The sequence below is a fragment of the Myripristis murdjan genome, chromosome 7 (genome assembly GCF_902150065.1).
Source record: "Myripristis murdjan chromosome 7, fMyrMur1.1, whole genome shotgun sequence".
NCBI lineage: Eukaryota > Metazoa > Chordata > Actinopteri > Holocentriformes > Holocentridae > Myripristis > Myripristis murdjan.
Window position 1 is genome coordinate 33,362,390 of NC_043986.1, and position 24,278 is coordinate 33,386,667.

Here is a 24,278-nt window from a genome sequence, read left to right on the forward strand (position 1 = left end):
ATTAGCAACCACAATTACTAATCCTTTTCTTTCTGACCTTTTATTAAGAACCTACATGTAAACATCAAGTTGTCACACAGGTATTAAAGTGCAGCAGAAGGTTTAGTAACATGTAAAAGTTATTTTGAAAAGTGAGGCTTAACATTTTAAATTAATGATTGTACTGATAAATGCTATTCCAGTGTTGCTTAAAAATCAAATCAAGAAAACTGCAGCTTACAAATAAAACATCTTTTACAATGAAGAGCTCCTTTTAAAATAGCTGGTGTTTGCCACTTTAAAAATTCTTTGGTTTCCAAACCTGGAGCACTTTGAACAATTAGGAATTGATTACAATGAACATCACAGTAAAAATGTAAAAACGCAGCGACAAAGTCATTGTGTTTTCATGACAAAAACTGTTTACACAGTCTTCTTGCTTCTTGGCATCTTACACATTAAGTAGGTAGGCACAATGAAGCTGAATTTAAAATAAGTCAAATACAGTGAACTTGTTGAGCATATTAGAGCACACTCATGAAATGAACGGAGCTTTCAACACTTGCAAACAGATCACCAAGAATAAAATCAGATAGGTGCAGGAGAGCTCTTCGAAATGTCTGGGTCCTGCATCTTTCCTCCAGCACCAGCGGGTCTTCTATCGCTTGCTGGCTGCAAACACTGTTGAGGGAAGAGTTAAGTTTAGCAGGGACATTCTGGGATTCTGCCGGCCTCCTCGCCAACACAAGCAAAGTGAAGGTCAGGACAAGTCAGAGGTTTCATCAGGGATGTGATCATGACAGTGTCTAGTCCAAACAGGCAACTTGTGAAGGACACTTGAAAACTGTCAAAAGGGCTCTTGAATTTTTTTTTGACTGTCTTGATTATGCTGGCTGTACCAGTGATTTTGCATGTTTAGCATAACATCTGCAAAATGTGTGCTTATTGTTTTTGCTAATCTTTTTTCCAAAGCAAGCAGTCATATTTTAGAACTCTATCATTTCCCTCCTTTTTATCCAGCCATTGGTTTCCATTCATTCCACTATGATATGAAAATGAACTTCAAACTTTCTTCACACCAGTACTCCATCACTAAATAAAGTCAGCCACTTTAGTTTTCCTAAAAGCAGCAGCACTGTTGTGTTTTGATGACATGAAATTGGGTGAAGTTATCCACAGTGCCTGAACATTACGTTGCTGTTTCAACAAAAAAAATTGAATATATGTTGTGAAAACTTTAGGACAACCACGTGATTTGCAAAATGGTTTGTTGCAATGTAAAATGTAGGAAATTGTAATAAATGGGCCAAACATTCAAAATCACTGGTGTGGTCCTTTAAGGAACTAGAAAAAACACCTGAAGGGAAAAAAAATGGAAATGCACTTAGATGCTAAATTTACATCACATGCTGTTCTGATATGACCCATGATATCATATCCTGAACTTCCAGTGTAGCTTTGACCTGGTGGCAATAAAGACCAAAAAAAAATCAACAGCAAACAACCTCACGTGACCCCCAACCAACCGCATCCAAATAGGACCCATCCACTATGCGTAGTGTGGGTGTTAAACGAGGGACTACAGAAGAGGATACTCACTTCTCTCCCTCAGGCCTTGGCCAAAGTTGTGGACGAGTCTGAGGAGGGCCCAGAATAAAACCACTTTAATCACCACTGAAATCAAAGCCCCAGTGACGGCAGCTGCCTCCAAGGTGTACGTCTTATCCTGGCCCCATTTTACAATGATCTGCAATCACAGGAAACTCCAGTTCTCCTCCAGTAATCCCTTGTCAAATGTGCAGTGTTATTAAAGGACAAAATGCTATACACTGACGCTGCCAAACACTTGCTTGTACATTAGATGAAGCAGTTCAGATATTCTTATATTAACAATGTGCTTTGGTGCAAAACATATTTTTCCAGCCTTTATCATTACTATTTAATGTAGCACTGTGTATTCATACAGGAAAAAAATGGTACCAGTACTTCACTAATCAAGAATGGTTCAATTCCATCTAAAACTAGGATGAAATTACAGCTCACCCTGTACATGAGATAAACAAAAAAGGCCACTTCGGGAATGTTCTGCAGGACAAAGACCAATACCAAGGTCTTGGCTTCCTTTAAAACCTGAAAAAATAAAATAAATAAAATGAACATAGTACAGGCAAAAGCATCAGGCAAGTCCGACTGGTAGCTGCTTAGAGTATTGGCATAAATACTCCACCCCTCAACTAATACTTTGTTTCTGCTTAATATGGTCTGGTGTTGGAAATAATCCGCTATAATATTTATCCTGTTATCTTCAGCTGCTTCAACAGCCAAATTTCCCCACAGCGATGCTTCAAGTTTGATCATATTCTCTCTCACAAACACTCAAAGTGGACGGAGAAGGGACCACTCACTGCAACGGCCCCAACACCAGCGGTCAGGCAGGCCCAGAAGACTCCGAGGCCCAGGATGATGTAGTTGGAGGTGGGCATGGTCGAACCCGATGTCATGATCAGGATACACAGACACAACTGGGGAAAAAACCCAAAAAGACCAGATGCAGAACTAATGAAGCCAGATCAAAGCAAATCATTGGGGAGCTTGCAATTTAACTGATTTACATTCCCAAACAGTCACACATCTATATCCTCAGGTGATAAAGGATACCTTGCTAGGAATTATAAGGAGGATAAAAAAAGCTGATGATGAAAACTTTTTTTTTTTTTAAATCACCAGGAACAAACAGGGAAAATTTGCTTTTAAAAAGGACCATACCAGCAATTTTCAATGTTTGGCCAATTGACTACTTTCTGTTTCATTCGGTCCAATTTCAAGTCATCAAAACAAGAAGAAAGTCTGAAGTCTCTCTATCATATTGGAAAGAATGGAACCAATGGCTGGAGGAAAGGGAGGAAAAAGTTCTAAAATACTACTGCTTGCTTTGGGAAAACATTAGCAGAAATTATACAAATTTTGCAGATATTATGCTACACATGCAGAATCACTGGTATGGTGAAGACAAAGAAAAAAAATGCATTTGTGCTTCCTTGCTCAATGCTCCCTGGAAGCCTCGCTTTATGACACATTCTGTCCCACTTCACAGTATTTTTATGCAATAACTATTCATCACAGCACCATATTTTATTGCTAATTTTTGCACTTTATTGAGTGTTTTTGGGAACACAGTCTTACCTGAGCCTGCAGGTCAAAGGTCACCATAGAGAAGCACAGGTTGAGCAGGACGTACTGCTCCTGGAGGCTCTCCAAGGCCCCCCCGACCCGGAAAGCCATCATGTTGGGCCTCTGAATGAGCAGTGTGGTGCAGAAGATGTGGACCACGCCCAAACACAAAATGCACACAAAACGCACCTGGAACACAAACAGATCACAGCTGATATGTAAAACCCTTACAGCTCCAATTTGTCCATGTTTTAACTTCAACTGTGCAATTATACAGTCCAATAAAGGTTGGGAAAATGCAGATTTTCACATGCAGCTCTGCAAATGATTCAGTTAACAAAGGTTTGCTTTAAATATGCATTATGCAATTTTATCTGACCAACTCTCAGCAAAGCTACTCCTCTCTCTCCCTTTCTGTCTCCTTCCTCAAAGAGCAGTAAGTTATAAACATGGAACTGTGAAAATTGAAACTGTCATTGTGTCCATTATCTAAGACTAAAAAAGACTAGGTCAAAACCTAGTATCGAGCTGGGCCTGGACTGAGTTTACCTTAAAAAGCAGCTGTATAACTTAAGTTCTGCGCACAGCCGCTGTACTGGACAGCAGATTTCAAACTAGGGCTGCAACAATGAATCGATAAAGTCGATAAAAATTGATTATTAAAAGTGTTGGCAACGAATTTTGTTATCGATTCGTTGTGTCATGTGATTAACGTGTCACTCGCCGTGTCGCGGAGCAGTTTCCTTCACCTACAGACGGAGCTGAGATGAGCCGCTGTCATGGCAGAGGTGGAGGAAAAGGTTTGACTCAAATCCTGTAAGTGTGGGAGAACTTGAAGATGAAAGTAGAGTGCAGCATTAACGGCGGGGGAGGCATGGAGTGCACGGACACGCGCGCACACCCGCACCAAAAAGACGATTGTTTTTTTTTCTATCGCTCATTTGCACGTCACATCAATAACATAATGTCACCGTGTGGATCATTAACGTTGTTGTAGTGGGCTCCCTCATATAGTTTGTGAACTGGCAGCTTCAGCCTGCTGAGAGGCTCTGACAGTCAGCAGGAGGAGATGAGAGCAGGAGGCAGCTAGCACACAGAATGTATGGAAGCCTTATAGTGGAAAAAATAAAACTGGTCACTACCAAATTATTTTAAACCGCAATTCATACTGTAAATATCACTTTAACAGTGGAACTTTGGTGTTAAGTCATCTAATTTGCACCTAAACATTTCCACAAATAGTTTTAAAAATATCTTTTAAAAATTATATTTCGGATGTTATGAGTTGTATCCCCCTCAGGGATGTGTAGCTTCACAGACACATTGCTGTATTTTTTTTTCAAAGTGGTGTGTGAAATCATTAAGAATAATATAGTCAGTCTCCAATAAATTTAAATTTAACATTTATTTCTTCGACCTCTCCAGGGTGTTTCTCTGCCTTCCGCCCAATGAGTGCTGGGGTAGGCTCCAGCATCCCCCCGCGACCCTTGTGAGGATAAGCGGTTTGGACGATGGATGTTTGGATGGATTTATTTCTTCTTCTTTTTTTATTTATTATTTATAATTTAATATAAGTTAAACAGCTCAGGGACATTCATGCAATATTGTCTGAGCATCTTTCTGTACCGTCAACTTAAAATAATGTTCTGTTTTTTAAAGAAGGGGTGGAATTTTTTTCCCAATTAATTGATGAATCGAAAAAATAATCAACAGATTAATCGATTATTAAAATAATCGTTAGTTGCAGCCCTATTTCAAACCCTGATTATTTATACAGTCAGACAGCACTGATGTGTTCTCACCGTGATGTTGAACATGATGTTGATGATACAGTTATGCTGCTATGGTGCTGGGCCTACTTCTCTGTTCTGATGGTAACATTTATTTATCTAATCTCGTCCCCTTCCTCCCTGAGAAAGGACACACACACCACTGTGGTAACAATATTATTATTATTATTATTATTATTATTAGCATTACTGTTGCCACAGACACACCACGACAGGTGACACTGTTGTCACCTGGAGAGGGAGCTTGGCTGTTCACATCTCAGTATTGTGTATTTCTCAGCACCAGTTCTCTGCCTGTGTGTGACTAATAAATGTGGAATGAGCGATTCATTTTGAAAGAGCAACAGCCTATAGGGAAGGTCCAACATGCAGCGGACCAATGGCAGTCAACACACAGCCAACGTCTTTGGTCAGCTGACCAGTCTTGCTCGCCCAACTGGCCCAGCCAACATGTATCAGCCAGTATTTTAGACGTTACATTATGTTATATTATATTATGATTAAAAACATTTTAAACACAGGAGCCATGACTTGAATAATAACTTAGGCCTGAACCGTGACAGCTATGGGACAAAAGCAGAAATCAAAGTAGATGATTCCAAAGAGAATGTGTCATGTAGAATGGAAGTCAACCCTGGACATACTCTGATAAGCTACAGAGTTTTTCCATTTAACCCTTTAAAGCACGTGACAAGTACACATTTTTCGTTATGATGTAAATCATAACGGGAAAAAGGAGGGATGTAAATCATTATGTGACACATTTAATAACAGTTTGCATTTAGAGCCTTTAAATAACTTTGTGTACTATGCACAGACTAATGAGAAGCTATACATAAGATTAACATTTATCAAATATTTTGTAAAAACATGGTTAACATTGCTGTTAATGTTTTTTTTTTTTTACCTGTTTTGTTAATGATTTTATATGAGATTATTTTTGCAAGGAGAAGGTCAAATATGATATGCTTACTTTGAGGGTTTTGTTATATCATATACCTTATCACAAACTACATATTTGCTTTATGGTTAGTGTGCTAAAATCAATATTTTTACATCTATTTTATGTCAGACTTTACACCTTGTGAGGGGAAGGCAGTTAAGTTTTAAGCTGTACATTCTACAGTGTCATCAAAGGAACTATTTCAGTTTGTGCGAGCAGGGTGTAACAGCTCAAAGCTTCCAGCAGAGGGCTTCCTACCAGCAGCTCCTGCTTGTCCTGGGACGGCAGCACTGAGAAGTTGACCACCGATCGCACCATGACCACCAACACACTCAGTACAAACGCCACCAGCTCCTGACGGTTCTCCTGCAGGACGCCTCGGATGATGTAGTAGACACAGAACACTGCAGCGGACAAGATGAAACAGTGCTACACAAAACACTAAACACTGCATACTCATATTAAAGTCATATACCATATATTACACCCAAGCTAGATTTCTCTTTTGCTTTTGCTAAGTGATGTTTTGGTGTTCACACTAATTATGTCTTTCCAGAGTCTTGGAAATATGAAAAAAAAAAAAAAAAAAAAAAGTATACACTCCATGCTGACAATTAATTTCCTTCATAAACATGGGTGAAACTGAGACTGCAGGGGGAGGTTACTTTTTATATGCTTGTTCAATAGTGGTTCTCCATGTGGGGTCAGGAGAAATAAAGAGTGATTTGCTCTTTTGTTTTGTTTTTTTTTTGTTTTGTTTGTTTTTTTTTTTTGCACACTTCAGAAACAAACAATTGTCACTGTTGCATGTTTCTGGCTAAAAGTACTGAACTAAATCAAATACTCATATTGTGGTTCCCAAAAGTAGTTCTCAAATCAAAGAGCCAACTTATGAATCATGAATCAAATTGAAACTCCATTAAGCTAAAGATTCCCAACTCTTATAAGGAATAAGAATGACCACTGTAAACGTCCTTTTCACTCTCAACACTGTTCTCTCCTTATATACAGTGTAGGCACTTCTAAAACTCAGAACTATCTAAGGAATAACCAAAGTCATCCCGTACAGATCCCTGGGACTAAATCTTAGAAAATGTGGTCCGCAGCTCTGAAAAGATGACTATTTGGGGTTGTTAATTTTTAAAAAATTGAAGAACTACAGTCATCTCTAAACACAGCAAATGAGGAAATAGCTGCAATAAGTATTGCGTTCATCTCCTCCACAGTTTTCACCACATGATTACTTCAGGAGCACTTCTGTTTTTCTGGCATTGCTGTGGTAGGCTGGCGAAGGGGCGCAGCACGGAAAGCAAAGCCCCACCACTTACAGATCCCAACCAGCTGGACGAGAGACACAGTGACGTCATCCTCATAGGCGTACGTGGCCATGGTCTGCTTGTAGATGCTGAACACAGTGAGGGCAAGCATTGCAGACAGGGACGCCATGCTGAAGCAGAAGTAGAGCTTCACCAGGCACGACAGCTCCGACCAAGGCTTGATCTGAAATGAAGGAAATTAGAGATAAAAAGAGTTTTAATCCAAACAAGGTAGTCACAACTCAAAGGAATGTGAAATAAAAGTACACACATTAACATACAGTGGTGGAAAAAAGTTTTCGGACACCCCATGCATTTGTGAAATATTGCATTATCAAATCACTCTTAGGTCTTCAAGTGCAATTTCTTTTAGTACAGTCACAGCCAAAGTACTAAACAAATCCTAAAAAAGCTATTAAAAACTTAAAATTGATTGGTTCCATAAAAAATACATAAGAAATTTGGAGTATTGGGTCATTTTGGTACCAGTGATGAAGGTCGTTCTTTTTATTAAAAGACACAATTTTTGTTGCCAAGCTTTGTGTCTATATAAAGCCAGCACATTTGCAAGTTCTTCAAACACAAAAATGGCTAAAACAAGGAACCTAACACAGGAAGATAAAGACTCAACTGTCAAGAATTTAGTTTTGTTAGTTTTTGTTGTAAACAATAAACAAAAAAATATAATTTGTCTTTGTTTGTATCTGTCTCATGCAGCCACACCTTTTGAAACACAAAAAAGATTTTTCCACAAATATTTCATGATAACATTTGAGATTGTGAGATTGTGTAAAATTTGAAGGGTGTCCGAAAACTTTTTTCCACCACTGTATGTGTATCGTAAAGCTAGGGCTGGGCGATACAGTCTAGACCCTTCTCACAGCAGCCATCTAGACATGAAATAGCAGGGTAAATGCAGGTGTTGCTAATGACAATAATTAAGAGTCTTTCCAATCAACCAGAATGCAAAACACCAGTACTCTAGCTCTGCTAGACCTAAATGGAACAGAATAATTATTAATAACACCTGTATTTACCCTGCCATTTCATGTCAAAATGACAGCTGTGAAAACAGTCTATAAGTGCTTTCACTCAATTTTTACACAGTGCTATTTTTGATAAACAATCATTAGCAGTGTGGATATGATAAGACGGTGCAAGCAAATAATAGAACAGCAACTACAGTCTCATGAATTCACAATATGGGACCCCTTTACTCTAATGCAGCCTTTAAAACAAGGAAAAGACACTTGTGCTATATCACAATATTAGGATATCCAAAATCTGGGTCCTATATCACAATATCTATATGACAGATATATTGCCCAGCCCTGTGTAAAACTGAGTGATTGGGTTACTTTATTCCACATAATCAGCTTGCACTACAACATTTATGATTAAGACTTGCTTTTTTCTGATCCAGCATATATGTCAATAAAATGACAGTGGGTTTCTAAATTATGACTGCTTTTGTTGGGAAAAGATTAGCAGAAACGTGAAGTATTCACATGTTGTAGATATTAGACTAGTCATTAGGCTAAATCACTAGTATGATCCTTTGAAGCAACTAATATTCTAATAATGCCCCTGGTTGACTGATACAAGTATGATTTTTGTTTCTGACACACTAAAGTGTCTCCTTATGAAGAGCACTGAGACAAGGAGTTCATCTGACCGGGCCACATGGTGTTGGGATGAGCTCCTGGTGCCGGGGCCTCAGATTTGGAGATGGAACGTCTGGAGCTTCCTGCGCCTGGTTGCCTAACAAGGGACTGTTGAGTCAAATGGAAGAAGTGACAGACAGAAGCTTCTTAATCTACTGTAACAGGAAATACAAACATTAGACGCAAATAACCTTTAGCAGGCATCATCTGTCTAAAAGTCACAAACCAACGAGGCTACCATGTGTTGGACAGCAGTTTGCATCAATACAACAGAGGATACTTGGTAGAAACACTGTTTACCCTGCTATTTAATGTCAACATGGCTAAATGGCACTAGGTGCTTTCACAACATATTTACACAGTGGTGTTTTTATACACAATTATGAGCAATGCTGTTATGATGACCGAGCTGGTGAAAGCAAATAATAACCATAACAACACCCTAATGAATTTACTAAATTGAATCCCTGTACTGTAATGCAGCCTTTAAAACAAGGAAAAGGCAGCACTTAATACAACAGTAAAGTAAGTTTCAATACAGCAGTCCTTCTTGAAACAGTGGACTCCAAAGTGAAACCGAAAACATGCGCTAACACAAACATTTAGTCTGGCTAGCTCAACACAAGTTAGCCTCCTAGCAGTGCTGCTGCTTGGTCTGCGTTAGCTGGAACAAGCCACTAAAGCGGCTGCTGTACCGCAGTCTCCGCCAAACTGACCTGATCTCGTCCATCCTGCGAAACCTCAGCTGCCGTCACATCTCCCAAAAAGAAAATAGCGGTTACATATCTGTGTTGTTTTGGCTTGTTGTCCTTCCTCTTCCTCTTCCTCTTGTGTTTCGCAGCACTAGCAGCCGAGCTGCCACGGCGTATTGCTGCCCTCCTCAGGAGCCAAACTTGTCATTTTTTTCTTTCTGTTTGGGGGCATTCCTCTCCTCTTCCTCCATCTTCTTTTTCCTGTCGGGCTTTGGGCAGCTCAGGTGTTCCACCGTTCACACTGACACAGTTCATTTAAGGCTTTCTGAGTTTAACTGTCACATATTTTTCACGCATGCCTAACCGCAGGACGAATTGGAAGATACATAAATAAAATACAGAAATTAACCTCAGAATAAATTAATTAATGTGTTAATGACTTTAATTAATGACTTGCTCCATCAATGACTTTACTCCACGTTATTAATTCTTCTTTAATTATTTTCCCTCGCAAGATTTTTTTTTTTTCCCTTCAGGAAGACTGGTCTAATTTGCTTCACCTCCAGTATAAAGTGACTTAATCTAGTTTGCTTTGAATATGCAAATTATGGGTTGTTCCAGATTCGTGATTGGACAGTCTACAGCGTTGGTCCAGCATCACACATTTTGGCAACAGCTGTGTTAAACCAGAGTGTTGAACCGGAAATGACTATTTTGCTCTCGAAATAAAAGCATAATTTTGTGGGTAAGGAATAATTTTATTTAAAATAAAAATGTAACAAAACGCTCACAGGAATGATGAAATCACAAAATAAATTTAATGTGTATGGTTGAAATCCCTGATCTCAAAGTATATTACAGATCAGACTGTATTAAGCAGAGCAGAAGTTTTCAAAATATCTCATGTTCTGGAACCCCAAGTTGACTTTCATAAAGCCACGAATCTCTGTTGTATTGATTTTGCCCGATACAGATCCAAGTAGCAAATTACCTGAAAATTAGCAAATACAATAAAAATGAAAATTATATTTAGAATTGTTAAATCCATATATTTTGATTTCAGGTCAAACGATCGATCAGATTTCTTGTGTTTAAATACTTGTTATTAGACTCTACGTAATGGTTTTATTTTGAAGGTCCCACCCGGAATCCTCTTTTGTATTGAGTACCTTGACACTTGGCATGCAGGTTGCCAGCCTGGATATTGTGGGTAGCAACGTTTCAAAGTGCACACATTGTAGGTGTTGGCCGAGAACGGAAGAGAAATGTTACCTTTCAGAGGACTGTTACTTATGTCCCTCTCTTGTTGTGGAATATGGCTAACGTCGGCGCCACTGGTGTTTTAGCTTCCAGTCCTCTTCCTCTCCGTCAGCTAACGTTTGCTACTGTTCGTGTGGCACTTCCTCTGTTGTGTGAGAGCTGTCGATAACCAACGGGGATTTTGGAGTGAGTGTGTTTTTTTTTCCTGTCCAACCTGCAAAATCACGGGCTGCACACAGGTGAGGACTTCTCCGCTTTATCGCTATATTTGTATAGACTCACTCCGTTCATTGAATTCACGCCAAAACACATATTTAAAAATCTCAAATTACCTTGTGTTGGCTAATGTGATACACATCACCGCTCATGGACTCGGCCGCTATCCAGTACAACGAACAGCACGTTTTTTTCCTGATCAGCTTGAGTATGCTCACCAGTTACCTCTGTCTTCTTCCACCGAACTACTTAAGAGTGCAAGTGAATTCATGCAATAACGTTAACATCAACTTCGTGCGGCGGCTAGCTAAGTTAGCAGCGTGAGGTGTTTGGAAAAGTTGAGATACTTTTCAAATAAAGTGCTGCTTGGTTGACTGTATGCATGCCGAATTTACCAGAAGGGTTTACTGGATCCTCAAACATCCTAATATGTGTTCTACCGGGTGCTCGGCTTTACCAATAATCAAGGTTGATTTTACGACCAGATTGTTGAATGGAGTTTGGTGTTGGCTCCTCTCCGTTAGAAAGCGAACAGACACCTGCCCGGGCTAGTACATGACGTAAGACGAACGTGGGCTTTTTTCATGGACAGGTTTACTGCCTGTAACTCCAAAAATGAGCAGTTAGTACATGTGACATTTAACTTAAGTTTTTTGTAAGCTAGCCAGCGTGAATTGGGTTATATGTGTGTGCTACACACATATAACCCTACTGATTGGTAATATTTTTTATGATACATAATACGACATCGGATGGCCAAATTTACAATGCCTTCGTAATTGGACTGGATACAGGATAAACATGGGTTAAATTTGGATTCCTTAGGAGGAAAACTGCTAAATGTCAACACATGCAGGATAACAAATGGAAAAACGGAGCATATATACAAGGTTTGCAAAGAAGCACATCGCATTACCAGGTCTGTAGTTCACAGAACGGGCTCTACATATGCATTAGACTGCTGGCTGTTCACATTATCTAAACATCCACATGCAGGAACCGCCTTAACAAAATGTCAGGGTGCATATACAGTGTTGACTGACATGAAGTGACTAAGGCATGTGGAAAGTTGTATTACCTTTTTAATTGAATTTTAATCACTTTCTCATAATGTCACTTTATGGAGTAGCCTATTTTATGTGAAACAACACCAAACAATTTGAGAAATAATCAAAAAGTTCTACAAATCACTCTCTAGTAGTCATACATCAGATAGAAGCAGGAGTCAGCACCCAGTACCTGCCAGATTTGTATGAGGCGTGGCGTTCTACTTTCAATGAAAATTAGAATTTACTATCAAAATAAATATTTCATTATACAGAAAGTCTTTGTTCATGCTCAACGCACTAAGTTTTGTTGTTTTAAGGTGTTTTTTCTGCTATTCACCAGTGGTGCCTAGCCTTAAAGGTAAACTAGACAGTGTGCAGTGTTGAGCTTTTTCTAAACAATGGGTGGGACATCAGAGATGGGCAGAGCTACAAAACAGCCCAGGCTTTGTTAATAGAAAATATGCTTGAATAGCCAAAGACAGGCTGTGCTGGTTTTCCAGTGTAGGTATTAGTTCATGATACCACATGATTTTTAATTGTAACTATCAATAATAGTGCACACAGTAACTGTGAGATAACTTGGTTCTTGTGCTCTACAGCTGCTGCTGCAGGGGGCAGGTGGCACCAGCCTTCACACACTCCCTGTAGTCTCTGCTGAACTAAGAGACTGACCGATCGTTTGGTCGATCGGCTGACTGACACAAGCGGGAAATGGACTGATCATCAAGATCCCCTTCACCCCTCACCTGCTTCTTTGTTTGCTCCTGTTGGCTCCCTGAAGGCCCTCAGGCAGCAGGCATGATGGCAGCCGGCGGGCGGACCATGAGTCACCCTTGGTGGCGCCTCCTTTCACCATTCCGCAACCGGCAGGAGAGGGTAGTGCTGGCTCGCAGTGAGAGCCTGCCAGGGGAACATGTACTGAAGATCACCGTCACTGAGACCACAGTGATCGAGGCCGAGTCGGGGGTGTGGAACACGCGCTCCCTTGTCTACCTGGGCCTCTGGTACTTCTTCAGCTTCTGCACCCTGTTCCTCAACAAGTACATCCTGTCACTGCTGGAGGGGGAGCCCAGTATGCTGGGTAAGGAGGAGAAGTAACATGCACATACTGTTGTAACTGCCAGGAGTAATACTAATTAGAGAGTCAGTGCATCTCAGTCCATCATATTTTTTTTTAAAAAAAGTTTCCACCTGACTTTCTCACAAGTGACTCAGTTTTTAATGTAAAGATACATTATTAAGAAAGTGGAATTTGACATTTAAATTATAATTTTGCAAATAGCACTCAAGAAAACAATCTAGATGGATAGGGGATATTATCGTTTTTTTTTTGTTTGTTTGTTTTTGGTTTTTTTTTATCACCGCTGTTCAGCATCCAAGGTTTGGGGCACCATGGGCCGGATTCTCCAAAGGTTCTTAAGATTAAATTTCTTCTTAAGTTCCACTTTTTTTCTTAAGTTTGGGTTCAAGAAGAATCTTAAGATATTTTCGAATTCACAAACAAAATATCTTAAGAATCCAAACAAAAGATCTTAAGAATGTTCTCAACTTTATTCTTAAGATTTTTCTTAAGAATAAATGGGATTCTTGAAAGAAATGATCTTACTATTTTTCTGAAATAGTATCGTAACTTTAAGACAGGTAAAGGTCGTCTTAGGTAACCACATGCTGTGTGAAGGTGAGCTATTTTTCAAACATCTTTGATTAATTTAGAGCCAAATTTGATTATATAACATAGATTAATGTAGTAGGCTAATACCTTAATAATTTTACATTGTATAAGTTAACATAGTGATAATCGTTATCTAAACTGTAATTCAGCCTAATATCTAAGCCAGTATTTAGACACATAGAGGCACATATATTGTTTCTGAGTCTATATGAGGACATTTTGTTTGGCCACCAATCACCACTCAGGTGTCAATTATATTTCGATTCCATTAACTAATAGGTTACTAATATCGTCGCTGTCCAATACAAAGTATGTATCTCAATTTTTGAGAAAACACTTCACTTCTCATTTTTTCCCCTTACGAAACGTCTTAAGATTATTAGTAAGAACTTTTTGGAGAATCTGGCCCCAGATCTCAAAACTGGTTGAGATACATCTTTGAAATTTTGCATAGAAATTACTATTTAGATTATGTCCTTGATTATGGGTAGTCTAGCACTAATGACAAATTTTAACACCCACTTCAGTGGGAGATAAAATGTCAACAGATACCAAATAGAAGTTGTTTGCATCATCTGAAAGCTTGGAACCTGAAGATTGATTTTTAGACCCAGCTCACGGTGTGTCAAGTTATTCTAGTCATAATCTGTAATAAGTGTGTTTTGGTTAGGCGCCTATTTATTTTTTTATTTATTTTAGAGTGTATGAAGGTTAGAACATAGGATGGAAGTTTGTTAAGCCATTCCCATGATCATCTATGTGTCATAAGGTATTGCAGCAGTTTTTGGTTTGATACCATTTGTTACACAGATCTGGTGCAAAATTTAAATATTTTTGGCAACTAATAAGTAATAAAAATAGTCAAAAAAAATCAGTCAAAAATACCTCCAAAATACCATATTAGGACACTAATAGACCACAGAAAAACATCATGCTGTGATTTGGTATCAAAAACTTTTGGCATGAGATTTCTGTAAAAATTGCATTTTTCAGTGATTGGATGGCGAGTGGAAATTACTTAGACACTCCCCTTTATTTTCAGTATACCTGGAAAGCCATAACATCCTCTGAATGGTCTCATTACAATGAATTGGTTAGGGGAGGCTAACGTCATCAAAAAAAAAACAAAAAAAAAACAAAACTGGTTCACCGAATTCACAATAGTGTCAGCTTTCCTGTCAAACCTGTTTTATGAAACACACCATTTTACAACAGGCCTAAAGAACACACTAGTTCTGCGTGCACAATGCTCCATGGTTTTAGCCCCAGTGCATTAGCACAAGGTGGGCATGTCTGCAAAGGGGAGACCACGTGTGTGCCAATAGAACCCATTTTCATTCAGATAGCTCGGGGTCAGAAGTCAAGCGACCCCTCTTCAAAACAGGCATGCTAGTTTTTCCCTTCCCAACATTTAACTTAATGTTGGAGAGATATTCAGGAATTTGCGGTGTCAAAGAAAAAGGAAAAACCTAGATGAAGTTGTATTCAGTTATGAAATGTTAAGTGGTAAGAGCTACAGCTAGGAACAGTCAGCTGTGAACAGACAAGGGGACACTAGTTGACTGCACCTCCTGCTGTAATTGCAGTGGAAGCTCCATTAGCTGTTTGCCTAGCTAGGACAGGATCATATCATTGTGTGTCCAGCTGGAAGCCCAGATAGCTCTTCTGGAGAGTCATTCAAACATCTACACAGCTCTTCTATATTTTAATCTAAACGTTGGAACAGCCTCTTGTTTCCAGTCTAGGCTTTGGAAGTCTATTCTACAAGTCTGTCCTGCAGTCATGCTGCTTGTGTTTTTAAAACAAGCACAACTGATTTTGCTGAATGATTTCCCCAGGTGCTGTCCAAATGCTCTCCACCACCGTCATAGGTTGTGTCAAAATGTTTGTTCCCTGCTGCTTGTACCAACACAAATCCAGGGCAGAGTATCCCGCCAACTTCATCATGATCATGCTGTTTGTTGGACTCATGAGGTGAGTCATCTGGATGGATGGATGGATGGATGGATAAAAAAAAAAAAGTTACATAATTCTCTTTACAAAAATTATACTTACTGTAATGCTCCAAAAATAATTATTTTTGCACTCACCCATGATCTGTAAATGTCACAGGCATCAAATCATTCATTGTCAGGGCAGCATTAGGTTTTTCATTGTCTATTAAATTTATAATTGATGTTTAAGGTCTAAAAAGTGCTACAATGTGTTAAATTCATACATTGGTTGACATTTGCTTCACTCTGTAATGGCAGTGTTTCTCCTATCTAAATATTGTGCCATCCCAGCCTGCCACATCAAGATCACACATGTATACGTGTACTCCAAGCCTTCAGCTGGTTGTGATATTTCTCTCTCTGTCAAGGATTTGCTAAAGTTAACTAAGAGATGTGCGTAGTTATGTTAGTGTTAGCACATTTTGTGACAGCTAGCAAATATAACATTTGTTAACTTAGACTCTGCTGTAAGTCAACTTTCCTTGACTATATTTTATTAGTTAAACAGGAAATTTCCTGCCTTAAGTGATCTAAGGTGACGACATGATGTCTGTATGCCCTCGATGTAGTCATGTCACATCATATGCAGACACACAGGAATAATGACAAAAACTCCAAATTGAATACAGGTAGGGCTGTGCAATATGGTCAAAATATTATGTTAAGACATGGATGATTTCATATCTCTATATATATATATCACAATATCATTCTCTGTCAATATGATGAAAAAAATGTCTATATAAAATAACCGTGACTACTTTTTGGTAATACTGTGAATTAAATACAATATAATGTAATAAATTATGTCACCTCCAAATAAACTTTTTATTTGGAGGTGACATGGAACAGAACTGAGGTTTGCTTTTGCTTTCAACACTTGCCTTCCATTGGCTCCCATTTGTTGCCTCTCCCTGTTCTGTGTCTAATGGTTCTTCTATTGAATTGAATTGAATTTTACCCTTCGACCGCAAGAGGGGGGAAAAAGGGAGAGGGAGGGAGAGGGAATAGGGAGAGAGAAGGTTTTAACGTTTTAAATGAAGAGAGGGCGTCTGCTTCTCGGCCCCAAATTGGAAGATGGTTCCACAGAAGAGGAGCCTGATAGCTGAAGGCTCTGCCTGCCCTTGCACTTTTTGGGATTGCAGTGCTCTAGTGGGGGGAAAGGCACTATGAGCTCATTAAGATGGTGCCTGACCATCAAGGGCTTTGTAAGTGAGGACCTTGTCATGGACCTTGTAATGTTTATTGATGTATTTATTTTGTTAATGGATATTGGTGGTTTGGTACCCTATACAATTCATACAGACATGTCATTCTTGCTTCACAGTAGTTTATGCCCCGTTGCAGTCAAGATGCCAGTTCATAATGGTGATTTATTTGTTAGTAAATACTGAGTGCTGGGCTATGCCAGTAAGTGACAGCTGGAACACAGTACAGTTCAGAGAAGAAAAGACATCTGCTCATCTTCATTCCTGTATCCTGACTTCACCTTAAACACTATGATGTAAAACACTGTCATAAAGTGGCTTTTGCAACAACAGTGACAGAAACCACAGACAAAAATCTCTTGTTTGACCTGTTTCTCTCATCCCACAATATCACCATATTGTACAGCCCTTGCCACAAGAATAGTTAGATGAATTATGCTTTGATATTGTCGGTTCTTGCAATATTGGAACCAGTTCTCAACCACTGCCTGTGTCCCCTGTTTTATCAGGTTCACCACAGTGGTCCTTGGCTTGGTTAGCCTGAAGAACGTGGCAGTGTCCTTTGCTGAGACAGTGAAGAGCTCAGCGCCCATCTTTACTGTCATCATGTCCAGGCTGATCCTGGGGGAATATACAGGTACAACACCAATATTTATCTGCCTGTCGAGAGGGGTGTGGACACCTTCTTTTCCTTCCTGATTATTTCTTGTTGTCCTTACTGAGACTGTATTCTGCAGACTGCATCGGTTGCACATGGGATACTATCAGTGAAGACTTCCACTTCCTATCTCAAACACACATTCTTATATATTTTATATTAATTCCTGTCATAAACGTGCACGGTGTGGTATAGTGTCCTATTTCAAGCTTCCAGTTGATGTATATATGACATATTTTCTTGTTGGTAGAACAGCATGGAGTGCAGCACTTGAACATATGAGATATGGCGGTGGCGATAAGACACAGTCGCACCCTTTGGAATTCAGGTCAATTGTGTTTTCTGCCCTTCAGGACTTTGGGTGAACCTTTCCCTGTTCCCTGTCATGGCCGGCCTGGCCCTCTGCACAGCAACAGAGATCAGTTTTAACATGCTTGGCTTCTCCGCTGCCCTTTCCACCAACATCATGGACTGGTACTGCTGCACACCACACAGCAATTTCACCAAGGCCCCAACAAATGATGCTCTACATATTGTACCTAATGGTTCCCTTTATCTTTCTCTTCAGTTTACAGAATGTATTCTCCAAAAAACTACTGAGTGGAGACACATACAAATTCAGGTAAAGCATTTCTGATAATTTTTTTTCCCCCCGGTTTTGTGCAGATCATTGTTAGGCATCATTCTTCCCATTGGTTTACTGTAGTCTGGCAAATTGTGTTTTTATATGATTTACAGATGTTTGCACTACTAACACATATTTACTGGTTTAAAAATCTGTCATTTTATGTGCTGCTTTTTTTTTTTTTTTTTAAGCCCTCCAGAGCTACAGTTCTACACAAGTACTGCAGCAGTCATTATGCTTATCCCTGCCTGGGTGTTCCTCATGGTAGGTCAAAGTGTAACATGAATCACTGTGACAGTTGAATAAGTGTGATTACATTATGCACCTATTTGTATGTGTTTTGTGTATTGCCACAGGTCCACTGCCAAAAGAAATATTTGTGTCCAAATTTATTCAAATCATAAAAGACAAATGTGAGGCTGCTGTCATAATCACAAATTCATTTACAGTGTAATGCATTTGAATTACCATTTCCCTTATATTACACAATATTATTATCATTACACAATAATAATTTCAACTTGAAAAATGAAGATACAGGATTGTGGAAAAAAGTTCCTGTATTGCAAGATAGCCTGCTGTGTTATTTAGCAAATGTGCTGTTCTACTTGGGCAGAGAATTCATTCATTGAATTAAAATGACGTGGGGAAGGAAGGACCAAGGTCCACCTTACAGATGAGAAGATGTTTATCAAGTTCCCATGCTCCTTTGTGTTCCCAGGACATTCCTGTGATTGGCAAGAGTGGGCGGAGCTTCATCTTCAGCCAAGACATCATCCTGTTGCTGCTCTTCGATGGTGCTCTCTTCCACCTGCAGAGTGTCACTGCCTACGCTCTCATGGGACGAATTTCCCCGGTTACTTTCAGGTAGTAGATGGGGACAGAAGCGCTCGGTATCAAAAGCTAGGGGATGTGGAAGGCTCTAGCATGTTACCCAGCCTAGATAACTCTTAGATAGTACCGTGGTTGCTATCCAGCTGGCAAAAAGTGTCAGTCTGATAGATTAAAACCACATTTGTTATAATGTCCAGGAAAGACCATTAACTTGAGCATGTTTTTAAAATTTACTGTCATTTTTTAAAAGCAGAATGAGTATGGTTTGTGGTTCTGTGCACTGTAATCGGCTGTACACACTTCAAGTGGGTGTGATGTTGGAAGTGATGATTAAGTTTGTTTTTGTATAAGTCTATACATTGTTTTTAAGAAAAATCCAACTCATTCTGCCCTTAACAAGTTAATTAATACACATTAATCACATTAATATGAAAATAAAGTCATAATATTATGAGAATAAAATCATAGTTTTACAAAAATAAGGTCCTAAATTTACAAGGAGAAAGTCATAATGTATTGAGAATGAAGTAGCAGTATTATGAGAAAGAAAAAAACTCATAACTAGAGGATAAAATGAAAAAGTTGCTTTACTAACCAGAAACAATTACACTTAGCCCACATAGAAGAAAGAGACACACGGCCTTGGAGGAAATCACTTGTTTTGTTGAGGTGAAGTAGTAAGCAGTGACATTACATACATCCAGTTTTCATGGTGTACATCCAGCACACCTCCAGAGTATAATTATGGCATATGGATTCATACAGTAAGTGTAAGCCATGGTATCGCAGGAAATGACTGTATTGTTGAATTTAGTCCTGAGTCAAACAGGCTGCTCTCCAGTTTGTAACCTTCCTCACATTGGCCTAAAAATCTCAAGTTACACCTTATTATTATTATTATTATTATTATTTTTACAGTGGCCTTAAAGCACCATCTTATTTATTGGGCTTCCCAGGCAGCAGAAATATGTAGAACAGAAACAGAACTACGCAATCTCTGAACCAGCAGCCAACCAATAAACCCCACCCAAATTATTTTTCCAGATGCAGTTTTACAATGTTGGCCGTCACTGTACACTATAAAAATGCTGTTGATGTTCATGTGACATGGATGGGTGGACTACTGTGGTACAGGTGCTTTCTCTTTTAGAACAGAAGGAGTGTTATCGTGGCTGGTGAGGACTAATAAGGTTCCAAGTACAGCAAAATGAGGGGAAAAAACACTTAGAAAAATAGGAAAGAGTGCCCTCTACTGACAAATAAATAATACACCTCTTCACACTGCCTTATGTCCGACACTCTAAAATTGCCCCAGACACATGACACCACTTCTTCTGATGGAAACCCTACACTGACTATTGTTGCTCCAGCCAGACTTATTTCTGAGAGATGTCCTGTTCAGCATTCTGTCCCTCACAAGGGTCTTTGAAAATGCATTGTAGGGATGTTGTTTTTCAGTGGAATCATAACAATAATACCATCATTAACATCCCCGTCTTTTCCCCAGTGTCGCCAGCACTGTCAAGCATGCCCTGTCGGTGTGGCTGAGCATCATCGTGTTCAGTAACCATATCACGATTCTCAGTGCCACTGGCACCGTCCTTGTGTTCATTGGCGTCTTTTTGTACAACAAGGCCAGGCAGATCCAGAGAGAAACCTTACAGGCCATGGCTGCCGAACAGGACCACAAACCACTACTTCAGGACCACGACCTCCAAGCCTCTCAGTCTTGATGAGGACTCAATATGGAAATGCTGCCTTAAAAGCGGGACAGTGTTGATCTCTTGGTTTAACTGTGGCCATCTAGATGGGACATTTAGATCCCCCTCTCCAGTGCTTCCAAGCTGTTGAAGACGACCCACTCAACAATTTTCCTCCCTCTGACTTCCCCTGTAATGTTACAACCACTGTTTTCTCCTAGGTTCTATTTGGTGTTATTGTGTGCTTTGTTGGACTTTTAGGCCCTAAAGTGAACTTGCCTTTGCTGACTGGCATACCAAAGGACCAGTTTCTGTTGGACCAAGCACAGTCCTGTGGATTATTATTAGATATTTTGTCATCCCATATGTCATTTGAAAATTACTTTTAGTCCATTTTCCTGCCTAGCTTTTTTTTCTTTTTTGTCTTTTTTCCTTGTTTTTATTCAGAGTAAACTCAGGGGTTCTTTCTTGGTTTTGAAAGGAAGTGATAGCAGGTTTTTTTCTCCCATCTGCATTTCACACTAGTTGTTTTTCTTTCATCTGTGGCGCAGCAGCTAGTGAATGAATGTGATGGTGTCTATCTGTAAAACACTGAAGCCGTAAGATTAGTTTTCATGGTGGTACTAATTTAACCCATACTGTGAGTCAGTGCACATTTTGTCACAGTAATGGATGTGAGGAGGGAGGATTTTTGGAAGCTTATCGAGCCAAAGCTTAGACTGACCTTTTGAGACGCACATTTTTAAAATAATGTGTGAAATATTTGACTGTCACATACTGCATTCTGGGAATGCGCATGCTGTATCATAATTTTTTGCTTCTTGTATTTCGTGGTTTATCCACCTTCTGTTTTCCATTTGTCTTTGTTGCTTTAAAGCGTAATTTTCATGTTCAGAATGGCTCATAACACAAACTGCTGTTCACAGCACATTACTTCCTAAACAAACCTTGATATCAGACGGCACATTCATCCAAACATGCATTCCTTCAATCTTTAGATTGTATTTGGTCTTGTAATACTTATGCCATTTGAGCCACTTTCCATTTGCCATTTCAATCAGAAAACATGTGTGGCTGTTTATCAGTGTGAAAACTCTAGATGATAACGGTTGCCAATGTCTCCCTACTTCATAAGACCTAATATTGCTTCTGTGGTGAATATGCATCTCTTCATATTGATGCCATGTTGCCATAGAAAAGACTTAGTGCCACACTGACTGTTGTGCTAATTGGGCCCCACTTATGGTGCACGTAGTCAAACGTACCTCTGTTTGACATGACGAGCTGAACTTAATATTAAAATCGTTGGATTACATTCCTGAAGTCTTTCACGCCTACTTTTGATGCCATTTTCTGAGGTTGCCTTTTTTGACTGATCAGGCTGAATTTTGTCAGTGCGAGGCTGTTATGTGGATTTTATTTGAAATATATTGTTGCCAAAACTGCCAGTTATTGCCAGAAAAAAATGAGTTTCTGCCTAATGAAAGTCCTGCTGGATGGTTATTCCATCTTATTATTGGAACATGTATCTCTTTTAATTTGCTCAATCACAATAACCTAAAAAACAAAACAAAAACAAAACTGTGGACTATGATTTAATATTGATGTGCTGTGTGTATACCTCTTCATTGTATATTTCCCAAATTAAAAAATGAATGGTATCTTGTTTCTTTTATTGTTCAAAATAACTTACATTTCTCACTTAACATAAAATGTTAAGTGAGAAATGTAATTTTGAGTTAGCAGTGAACAGCTGTGTATTTTTCAAAATGGTTATCAAAGATGTATAAATATTAAGTGGACACCATACAAAAATGTAATCATGTTGAATGGTTGCTGTAAAAAGTGTAATGATTTGTAATGATATGTAATGATTTTCAGCAAATACTGTATAGCTATGTATTAGGAGGTGGAATAAAACATTTTCAACCTTGGCACACTTATAAGTTTTACATTGTGTTTTTACATAATCAAAGTCTTATTTTGAATCCTGTGGTGTAACAATTCATTGCATCAGTGCTAAATTCTGCCAACTGACTGAATCGGTCTGCTAAATAGAAGAAATAGAATGAATCACTTTAGATTGACTGAGTTGAGTCAATATAAAATGCTTCAAATAGATTCAATCACAGTTCTTTAAAAATACCTCATTGTTTAAGTAGAATTACATGAAATTAGTTTTTATGTTAAAATAATTGAACTTTCTTGATATTTTAGAAGAAAAAGGATAGTCTTACAGTAGTCCACATCTTTATTCATGAGTATAAAATTACTGGATCAAATCTGATCAGATCAGACTGGATTTTTTTTCCTTCTTTTTTTTTTTTTTTTTTGTTAAAGGAAATTGATACACACCAGATTCAACTCAAAGCAGCAACACAGAAATGACAACATGGGATTGCATTTCAACATTTATTCTGATATGCTGTGTAGTACATGAAAAACTTATAGATGACTTAGTTTAGCCACCTATTTAAAGCCTATTTTAAGCAATACCTAAAGAGTACTGCACATACATTGAGCTGCATCAATATTTGAATGATAGCACACTTTGATTTTGGTGTCAGTCTTTACCACTCTGAATGGGCAAGTACAATTTACTGAAAAAGTCTTAATGTGGTCTTAATATGTACTTTATGGACTGGACTATCAAGAATTCAAAGAACAGCTCAACCTAGAATAACTCGCTCTCAGACCAAATGGCATCAGTTAGGCTTAATGTTATGTATAAAAAGATCTGGAATAAAACAAAGCAAAAGCAGGACTGCAAGCAGTCAGAAAAGGGACTGGCAACTAAGTAAAGTTTAAAGGACCATACTAGTGATTTTCAATGTTTAGCGTAATATCTACAAAATACTTCACTATTTCCAAAGCAAGCAGTAATATTTTAGAGCTCCAATATCAATTTACCTCCCTTTTATCAAACCAATGGTTTCCATTCATTCCACTATGATATGAAAATGAACTTTCAGAGACTTCAGACTTTCTTCACATCAGTATTCCATCGCTGTAATAAAGTCGTCCACATTAGTTTTCCTAAAAGCACCAGCACTGTAGTGTTTTGATGACTTGAAATTGGGCGGAGTGAAACAGTCTCTTCTCCAGAAAATAGTCCCTGTGAAAACATTTCTTTCACACAGCCAATTATTTGTTCTGTGATTTATGAATGCCCACAACTTTGTTAGCCACATAAGCAGAACATTATAGGGTGGCTGCTTCAGCCCAAAATTCAAAATTGAAATTCAAAAGTTCATTTTGATTTTGTTATGAAATCTTTTTTAAAGATTATTTTTTGGGCATTTTTGCTTTACCAGACAGTCACAGTGGAGAGAGACAGGACAGACAGAGCAGAGAAAGGGAACGACATGCAGCTGAGGGTATGGGCCGGAGGTGGACCCAGGCTGCTGTGGCCCAGTCCCACACAGAGCCACCAGAGCGCCCACATGTTGGGAAATCTTCAGCATGCTTTGCAAAATGGTTTGTTGCAGAGTAAAGTGTGGGTGAATT

The 24,278-nt window shown here is 38.9% G+C and overlaps 2 protein-coding genes across 4 annotated transcripts; one reads left to right on the top strand and one right to left on the bottom strand.

The window, feature by feature from the left end:
- Window positions 1-21: 21 nt before the first annotated feature.
- On the bottom strand, window positions 22-10,955 carry LOC115361532 (uncharacterized). Of its 2 annotated transcripts, none has more exons than XM_030054940.1 (9): window positions 10,828-10,955; window positions 8,875-8,971; window positions 7,212-7,383; window positions 6,142-6,287; window positions 3,163-3,339; window positions 2,385-2,501; window positions 2,023-2,109; window positions 1,579-1,726; window positions 22-660 (listed from the first exon to the last, which is right to left on the bottom strand). In XM_030054940.1, exons 3-9 carry the CDS (start codon window positions 7,327-7,329, stop codon window positions 638-640), a joined length of 816 nt encoding a protein of 271 aa, XP_029910800.1. In that variant the 5' UTR covers window positions 7,330-7,383; window positions 8,875-8,971; window positions 10,828-10,955; the 3' UTR covers window positions 22-637. The 2 variants fall into 2 exon arrangements, with proteins under 2 accessions (XP_029910800.1, XP_029910799.1); XM_030054939.1 differs by lacking the exon at window positions 10,828-10,955 and adding an exon at window positions 9,580-10,106.
- LOC115361529 (solute carrier family 35 member E2A) lies at window positions 10,873-22,460 on the top strand. Of its 2 annotated transcripts, none has more exons than XM_030054933.1 (9): window positions 10,873-11,001; window positions 12,680-13,161; window positions 15,591-15,726; window positions 17,464-17,591; window positions 17,966-18,086; window positions 18,181-18,234; window positions 18,429-18,501; window positions 18,959-19,104; window positions 20,579-22,460. In XM_030054933.1, exons 2-9 carry the CDS (start codon window positions 12,879-12,881, stop codon window positions 20,802-20,804), a joined length of 1,167 nt encoding a protein of 388 aa, XP_029910793.1. In that variant the 5' UTR covers window positions 10,873-11,001; window positions 12,680-12,878; the 3' UTR covers window positions 20,805-22,460. The 2 variants fall into 2 exon arrangements, with proteins under 2 accessions (XP_029910793.1, XP_029910792.1); XM_030054932.1 differs by having other exon boundaries at window positions 10,927-11,054.
- The last annotated feature ends 1,818 nt before the right edge of the window (window positions 22,461-24,278 follow it).